We start from the raw sequence: 9521 nt of genomic DNA, 5'->3' as shown, positions 1-9521 counted from the left end.
CACCCCACCTCCCACTTTAATTGCAAATTTAAATTTCCTATAATGGATTCTGACATCTCAAGTCACCAAAATCCATCATTTTGAAGGGTATTATTCCTCAATTAACCTGTCACCCTACCGCGTCCCTGCGTCTTTCTGCAGGGGCCTGCTCAAAAGAAATGAAGAATTCTAATTACCTTCAAATGTAAAGCAGATTGATAATTCACTCTCCCCCCCCCCACACATAGCCTTGTCTCTACCACCTATTCTCTATGCTCAGAGAGAGCTCCTCTGTCTAGTGAGACCTCAATGTCTCCATTCATTTAGGCTCTCTCTACTTCCAACATTTGAATTCATTCCTTGACCTCGATGATTGCATCTCCTCTGCTCGGGCGAGTGTGCATTACCCTAACATCCTCATCTAATCTGAGAGTTTCATGCAACCTGAGCAAGTTATTCATGCTTTACACACATGTAGCATCGAAGAAAAATTATGTGTATAGAGAAGTATAAGGGGTAATAAAGAATTTGCAGTAACCATAAGAATAAAATATGGGTGTCCTTCTGATACAATATGCTTACTTGTCTTATCTTCAGACTATCTTAGATGTCATGTGTCCATCTGTTGCTGTTCTGTTTGGTGTGAGGTAAGGTGAAGCTAAGCTAATGTTGATCCAGACATATAGCAGGGCTATGTTGCATTAATAAATCTCTGGCTGCTGTTCATCAGTGTAATGAATTGTCCTTCTACTCGGCCCGGTGGTACCAGGCTGTTTTTATAGTCAGGGGTCGGTCTTTCGCCCCCAGGGAACTCATAAGCTTGGCTTTCACACCGGGTAGTACGGTCAAGGTCACTATTACAGTATGGACACAGCTTTAGAAATGAGGTATCTTTATACAAAAACAAATCTATATACAGTAATCCCATATCCCATACAGTAATCCCATATATATATATATATTTGAAAACAACATTTTCCTATCTACGTGTACTCTTTAACATCTCAATATTCAACATTGTGAATATGAGTATTATTGTATTTTGCTACTAGTGGGAAAACAAGCCTCAAATGTCTTATTATGGAACCTGTTCCAACAGTCTTGGGTAGAAGTCCATGAGCCTCCCAATCTCTTACCTTGACATCCCCATCACTGTGCATTCAGTCCCTGCAAGAGGGCAATCAATCAGAGGTTGCTCATTGTTATCTATGTGTATTCAATCATATTCAAATCCTTGTCCTTCTTCCATCCTCTTCCAAATGCATTGTATTACTGTGTGCCGCTGTTGAAACCATGTGCATTGTACACCCAAAGCCCTTAAGAGAGAGAGAGAGAGAGAGAGAAAGAGAGAGAGAGAGAGAGGGCAAGTGTGTGGCTGCTTCCCTCCTTCAATTTCCAGCTCTCATAATGAGCATGACACACAAAAGGAGAAATTAATCAGCAACCATTTAAATGCAACCTTGACATTACATGGTTTTCAACATTTCAAAATGTTCAACCATTGCAGCAATTACTGTCTTTTATCAGAGTAAAGAGTCGTTTACAAAGGGTTAGTTGTGGAACAAAGCCTGACAAGCTGTATTTCCACACCGCTGTAGCACGGCAAGGTGGAGAGGGAGAGAGAAAGAGAGAGGTCTTATTAACATGTTGTATTGCTTGGGAACATTCAATGCTTTCTTTGGGCTAATGAGTATTCTTTATACTGCAACCTGATGACAAGTTGTATCAATTATTTTTTTCTCAATTAAATGCATTGTCAATTTTTGTCAACTACATTGTCAACTACATTGTTGCCTGTCCACAATGTGGAATGAGATGTTTTACAAGACAAGAGTGGAAGACAAAAGCATCATCATCTACATCGGCGAGGTTGAGTACCTCATACAAAAAAGTCACCTGTCATCAGTTAATGATGGAGGCTTGGTTCTATTGTATTCTGGAGATGACTGTAAATATAATAAGCACAATGGATGTCACTGTATCAGGCAGGCTGTTCAAAGGGGCCTTATTTGTCTTGTTGTTCATAGACAGTCTCACACACAAACACATGCTGCATGATTACCTCCATGAGGAATATATTGAGAGATTGATGTGTGATCATGGATTCGAACGATGCCAGAGATACAGATGAACAGAGGAATAGGTGGTGGTGGACTTGGAACAAGAGGGAAGTGTGGAGAGACGTGAGCACGGCGGATGACAATGAGCTTGTGAAAGAGCTGTGGAGAAGATGGACAGAAAAAAAAAAAAAACTCAGCACAAATGAAAAAGATAAGGCACCTGCCTGCTGGCACAATACAAGACTAGCTGGCAGCCATGTAGCTGTTGATTTGTCTTTATTTTTGTAATAATTCAAATTTAATTAAAGGCTGGGGGAGAGAATGGCCTGAGCTGATGGTATAATGAGTTGCCAAGGGACATCTTTTTAATAATCTCAGTTTGTAACAAAGACGTTGCCAAGTTGTGGTCGGCCTGTGAGTCATTGGGCCTGCGTGGCTGCAGCCATTGCCCAGATAAATCCCAGTGACCCTAAGGACCGCATTCCTTTTCACGTAATCTTCTGATTTAACTGATGACATCATTTCAGCCTTTAGCCCTAATCGACAGCAGGAAAAGCAGACAAACGTGAAATCACAACATTTGCCATTTGTCAAGCTCTCATTTGTGAGAACTTAAAAATATGAGACAGTTACAGTTGCACTTTTAACAAAGTATGTATTAATACATCTTTAACTAGGGCTACACTGCATAGATCCTTCACAAATCCTATAAGCAATGTTATACAATAAAAAGGGTTTATGAATGCTTCATAAGTGTGACCCAAACCTCTAATAACAACATCAGGAATGAGTCATGCCGTGGTATAAGGTAACATTACAGATCTGGCAACGTACAGTAATAACAAAAGACACTTTGGCCTATTTTTTGTGTCTCACCAGGAGTTTGCTCAAGAACCTTTAAGAACTATCGACAAGATGTGACAATGTCAAAGTTAATCATTTAAGAAAACGGGAAAATAAGGTAAGACTTTTTTTTATTGAATTTCACAAAACCTGCACAACTTCCATCCTCGGGGGGCTAAAGCTTAATCCTAACTTTATTTAATGCTACACACCCCAGTGAGCTCACTCCAGGTGATTATGTTCCAGCACATTCAACAGTCTACTGTGAAGTGATCAAAGCATGGCTGTGATAATCAATCTACTCTTATGTTGACTATCTATCCAAGCAGAACATTAACTGCTTATGCAGGAAATTCATAAGCAAACCTGGAAGTGGATAAATATATTGCATAGTATCAATCATGATATGTACAGTAGGCTAGAAAATAAGGAGAGCAACAAGGTGTGTGTAAAATTGTGTTTAAGATTCGGTGAAGATGTTGTACAGATAAAAGTGATTTGCAAGCAGCTATTTATTGGTTTGTGTTGCACTGAATTAGCAAAACAGAGATCTCACTGCCATGCAATATTGTGTTTGGGAGTTAAACACTTTCCCCTGGGCAAGCAGATTTTAACAATTTGTCCGGTTCCCATTGTGACGCAGGGTCTTATAAATGTTTATGAGGCTCTGAAGCTCTGCAGTTCACAGCACATTATAAGGAATAATATTGTTAGCAATCAGTTTCAGTATCTCTTATTCATCATGTACCCTGATAGTCGTTTTAGGCCAGGGAGTTTAAGGCAGGAAACAAATATGCTCATAATAAACAGGAATAGAAGGAAGGCAATTTTCAAGTCAATAATCTGGTAATATAGCAATCACGCGGCTTTCAAGGCTCCTTGCCTTATGATTCTCAACATGAGCTCATTCCAAGCCCACTGAGCAGAGAGGAGAAGCGTATAGCCATAGATAGATTCTCGCTGCCCATTACTTTCTTTTCTTCATAAAACAAAGGACCTTTGGAAATTCAATTTCAACAAAGTGTCCTATTTGCAAGGGAAAGAGGTTCCACTGAGATGAAATCACTGTGCAGGCACAATGTTATGTGAAGAAGACCTCATATTCATTTTGGGGGAAAGAAATAAAGAGATGGTACTGTATGACTTAACTGACCATACCTGAAATATTGTCTCCCTGAGAAAGATAAAACCCCCCAACTTGATAACACTCCATTGCATTCATGCCACCTATTCATGATCAATTATGAATGCATTATATGTACCTATTAGACTGGCTATAAGCAGTGCAGTCATGACAGCTACTGCACTGTAACAGTTATTAGGAACTCAGGAATTCCGCTAACAGGAATTCCTTATACTATAACAGCCGTTATAAATTGCAAACGGCCACAGATGCAATCATAATGCATTACTGACAGGTGGTAATATGCGTTATAAAGCATGCTACAACCAAACAACCGTATAATTGCATCATGTATGTGTCTATCATGCATAACAGGTGCTTCATATAGTGTTAAATATTTTTTTTTTTTTAAAGAAAAAAAAAAGGGAGGGGGGGGTCGCTTCATTTCAACTTTACACGATACACCAACAGTCAGTGGCCGGGCATATTATGTTAAATGATAATGAATATGAACGCCTGTGCAGCCCTGTACACCGGGAACGCACCGAACAGTGACAAGCAAACAAGGAAAGACCTGTCGCTCTATCTGTTCGTCACCCATTACCAAAGCCACGCTCGGTGTGCTTGTACGTTTCCATGGAAATCTGTGTCCGTCACTCCCAAAACACAAACTAGAACCCGCCTCCTCGTGGCCATATCTACACTGTGATTGGTCTCGAAAACCAAATCGAGTAGCCACTCCTTTGCCTGATTGGCTCATCGTTCTATTGACGACTGGACTGACAGGATGTGCAGAGTGCAAGGTGCAGAAGCGGGAGATGGGGGACCTCCAGGCGGGTAGAAACGTGGTGGTCACAGAAAGAAAGACCATTTAGCTGAAGGTTACCATTGCATGCCAATTGCAGAACACACAAGGGAGAACATACAGCTAACCACTTTTGCAGCAGCAGCTAACGATAGGAGGTTTGTCACTTCTTGACCCACATGGCACACCCGAAACCGAATGAAATGATAAACAGCAGGAGTGCAACAGGTACAATGAGGACAAGCCACTTGAATGAAAATGATCGGTAAAACCTAGCTTGCTGACCGACACCGAGCTCTGGTCCACCTGGTGACAGGCTTTATTAGAACTGTAGACAGATTGTGTCTGAAAACCATGCCTTTATTTTAGTTTTTTTTGTTTAGTCAAAGAGGGTCGCATTTACACTTGTCACACTGAGATGTGGGCGAAACATTTTCCTCATGTTGCCAACAACAAACAACGCGTTCATTTCAACGGCAATTAAGCTGTTTTTGAGTTACAATTGAAATACAGGTACTGCAATGTTTGTGAGTAGGCTTACAGTATCTATACTCGTATTATAACAAACTGTCTCTAAGAAATGTACTTTGGGAGCATCTATTTTTGGTCCAATCAGTGCTGCTCATATTAGTATTAGAGGAAAATGTAGCTAAGCATTGACAAAGAAGGATTCGACATTTTGATCGGCACGTTGCATTAAGATGATAACCATAACCATATTTATACAGGTATAATCCAGCCTACCTAAGCCTAGCTTTCTTCATAGATGTTTGACTTTGGTATGAAGTGGGTTCAGCACATAGGCCTACTGTATAAATAAACTATATAAGTCTTAGTTAAAGGACAGGTCTGTCTCTCTCTCTCTCCTGCTCTCTCTGGAGTTGGTTCAATCTAATCCAATCCAGAATATGAGTTGGTTGGAGGCGAGATAAAGCAGATGGAGGAAGGAGGTGTAAACATCCATATGAATTAAATGGACAGCAGCACCCCTATCAAGATCATCCTGCAGGTCAAGGCTACTCTGCAGAAAGATATGCTTTATCCTCACTTATTTTTTTTCCCATTACTTACTTTCCTCCAAGATTTCATAAGATGTTGATGCGACTCACTCACTCACGTCTGCAAAAGTTTGACCCTCTCTGAGTTTTGGGGCTGTTCTTTTTCTTTGAATCCCTTGCCCTCCATGTCCCTACTCCTATGGTGCGCAGGTTCTCTTCATATGCCGTTGTTATGAGTTATTAGTTTTCTAAGTGAAATTTGTTTTATCGTTCCCCTTTAAAAGAAAGACTGCTTCTTCCATAGATTAATTACTGCAGTTAGAGGGAATAGGACAAGGCATTGTGGGCCGAAGCAAGGGGCCCTGGATAGGTTTTGCGGCACATAATTAAAAAATGATGACATGTGAAAAACCCAGGGCCTAACGCACCCGAGGATTCAGGTATGTTATTAAAGCCATTTATTGTGCAGACTGCTGCATCTCTGGACAGTGAGAGCCCCTGTGAGAGTGGCTGAGCATCAGCGGTCAGATCAGACTGTTTACTGAAATACTATCTTGATGTTTTTTTTTTTTTTTATCTCTCTCAAGCTATATGGAAGAGTAGGTCATGCCAAAGCTAAAACAATTGACTGCTTTGTCTGTGTCTGGTGTGAGAAATGGTGTCCGTGTGTTTAACGTGTTGTTGATAATGACGTGTTTGTTTGTGTTGATAGACGACAGGTCCGGCTCAGGGGACCACGGATACCCCGCGGAGACGCAGCCGCCAGCTGAGATGAGAAAACTCCTGGCGGAATTCCGCACGCTCTACCACGAGCGCCTGCAACGTATCGACCAATCGGATGACGGCCACGAGGAGACTCTGCAGGTAAGCGCGTAATGGCGGTCACACTCCGCAGTCGTCCCGATCCACTGCGGAAAGCGTGTTATTTTCACTAATGGACTGATTATTTGGACCGGCTTGGTCAGCGCAAGAAAATCACACACGGTAATTTCAGTCACTGACTGAACAGCCAGCCTACATCTTGTTTCCCTGATCTTAGATAGTTGGGGTTGGAGGCCCAAAGACTGGTGGAAGTCAGCGTTGTGGTGTTTGCTGATTGCATGTGCGACGCTGAATTCAGAAATGAAGGAGTCGGTCTGAGCCCACAATCTTGCCACTGCTGCCTTTGTGTGGAAAAATAAACCATAAAATGGTTCCCATTATGATGCCTACACTTAGTGACAGGCCTTTTATAGGGACGGGAAGTGTTGGCCCTGCATGTGAAGACTGAAGAGAGCCCACTGACAAGGACAAGGGAGGAAACTTGATGTTTTAGAGACTTATAACTCTATTAGCCTAGCACAGCCGCTAAAAGGTATTGGGCCATAATGAAAGTATGACAGTTTGATCAATGTTGTTAAGAGAATTAGTGTCTTTACATCAAAAAGCTTTTTGGGTTATTTTTTAACTATCCCACTAAGTGGCCTTTATTGAATATCTTTACATCTCTGGGAAATGTACCTTTTAGACAGTGCTCATCAGAAAAAGTGGAATAATATATTTGTTATGACATAAAAAGTAATGTCCTTACCTGTACGTGCTCTTAGTCCATGTAAATCTATTACTAATTCATTTTTCTCCTCCTCAACATTTAAAGATGTGCTATTTTTCATATTCATCTTTCCACTAAGGAATGATGAAAGCGATGAGCAGGCTCGGATCCTCTCTCTCTCTCTCTCTCTCTCTCTCTCTCCCTCCCTGTCGTGTCAGGGGGCTGTGGGGGTGCGGCGGGGGGGGGGGGGGGTGGCTGCACACCTTGAGGACTGTGCTTGATGACGGCTGATGAAAGTTTTAGTGAGCCTGGCCTGTCTCTTTGAGTCTAATCACCAGAGGAAAAGCTCCTTCCCTCATAAGTATCCTCTCCATGGTGGAGAAGCATCGCAGAGTTGGGGGAAACAACACAGCCTCTCATTTTAACTGCATTTATCTTCGGTTTGAGGAAATCCTTTTTGATCCTCACAGCCCCTGACAGACAGTGCTCAGGAAACACAAAACAAGCCTTTTAGAACTCGGTTGCAAAGGGTACAAAGACTCCTACAGTATATCAGATCTTCATTGCTTATAACACATTTATGGCATTTTGTTTTGAGAGTGGTCTGCTGAGAGAGCTGAATTGGATTAGGTCTAGTACATACAGTACATTCTCTATCTAATTTACCCAATGATTATAACCAATGAGGTTATGAATTACAATCATAGGCTTTATACAGTAGACCTTTATAGTTTACTTCTTTTTTTCTTTTTTCTTTTTTTTTACCGTCTTTTCCTCCAGCTAGTTCGAGGTACTGTACTGGTCACTCTCAGCTTTCTAAAGTGTTTCCACCCCAGGATGGTGTATATTTTACCTGCAGTCTGGACAAGGACACTGCTATTATTGACGACTTGTCCCCCCCCGCCCCCCCCCCCCCCCGCCTCCACACTTTCTGTCTCAGTGTCTGTGTGAGTGGATAGAGGTGTCCCTTCGACCCCGTACCTTCCCTTCCCCAGTCCCAGGTCCCTAGGTGGCATTTATCTGCTCATGTCCAAAAGCGCCTGACAGCACGCACTGGAACCAGTTTAATGGCATTCTCCTGTTTACAAGTGACAGTTTACCCACCATTTAGGGGGTGTAAACAAGGTGGAGTGGTCCACATTGTAAACCCCCCACCCCCCCTCCCCCACCACCACCACCACAAAGGCTCTGTTACTCTGTTAGCAGCCTTTTATAGAGCTAAATCTCTTAACCTCACACACCCCACGACACATTAGGTCCGCTCCCCGGTGCATTGTGGGTAGTACCAAAGCATGTTTGGGGATGTGAGCTGTCTCTGTGACCTAGAGAGAAGGCGCCCAGGCTCCATCAGTGAATTGAAAGCCGCCAATCCTCAGGGATAATCTTAATCTGCTACCATCTCTCTGTACTCTACCTGCGGTGAATAACAGAGAAACTAGGCCCATCTGAGGTTCCTGCTCTTCAATGGACGTTGTGGAATGGGATCTCCACGTTTAAGGGATGAGTTAGTGTCTCTCACACGTGCAGTTATGATCCGGTGGGGGTTTAGAGATGCCGTTCATTCAACCTCTTCTCAAGGAAGGTGGGGGTTCAGGGAGGCAGGAAGAGAAAGCACAATGGAAGAGAAAGCCTTGACAAGAGTGCTTTTAGCAAAGGCCGCGATCTCTATCAATCCACTTGGATCCTAATGTTGGATGTTATAGCATCCAAAATGTGTGCGCGTGTGTGTGTGTGCGCGCTTTTGTCCATGTGTGTTCACGCCCCCGCACGAGAGGAGACAGACAGAGAGGACCTGAGAGAGAAGGGTGAGATGAGGAAGTGTCTGGTTGTGGTGGGTTGATGTGGCAGACTGCTTGCGTTGGGTGATACTTGATCTGATGTTAATGTGCTGCTGTGTGTGAGGAGGGGGGAGGGAGGGGATGGAGGGGGGAGTGAGTGAGTGGAGAGAGGGAGAGTGAGAGAGAGTGTGTATGTGTGTGTGTGTGTGTGGGGGGGGGGGGGCGGGGGGGGGGGGGGGGTAGATGGGCAGATAATCCCGTCTGCCTGATGAGATTGAAGGCTGGGATTGATTGATCGCCTAATCATAGGAGGAAATGGGCCTGAAAATGAATGGGACTCTGCCCTTGGCTTGCAGGGGAGCCGGGAGGCTGGGTTGCAGGGGATGTTAGCTGCAGCAAGACAT

The 9521-nt window shown here is 43.1% G+C and overlaps 1 protein-coding gene across 1 annotated transcript in view; it reads left to right on the top strand.

The window, feature by feature from the left end:
• Positions 1–5013: 5013 nt before the first annotated feature.
• pmfbp1 (polyamine modulated factor 1 binding protein 1) overlaps positions 5014–9521 on the top strand; it is a gene marked incomplete at both ends in the record, with an annotated part of 149388 nt that continues 144880 nt past the window's right edge. The window contains 2 exons of the mRNA XM_083690860.1: positions 5014–5038; positions 6521–6672. Coding sequence (XP_083546986.1) covers positions 5014–5038; positions 6521–6672 — 177 coding nt within the window. The remainder of the gene's footprint in view (positions 5039–6520; positions 6673–9521) is intronic.

Source organism: Argentina silus (genome assembly GCF_951799395.1).
Source record: "Argentina silus genome assembly, chromosome: 19".
Taxonomy (NCBI): domain Eukaryota; kingdom Metazoa; phylum Chordata; class Actinopteri; order Argentiniformes; family Argentinidae; genus Argentina; species Argentina silus.
This window is presented reverse-complemented; position numbering and strand designations above follow the sequence as displayed.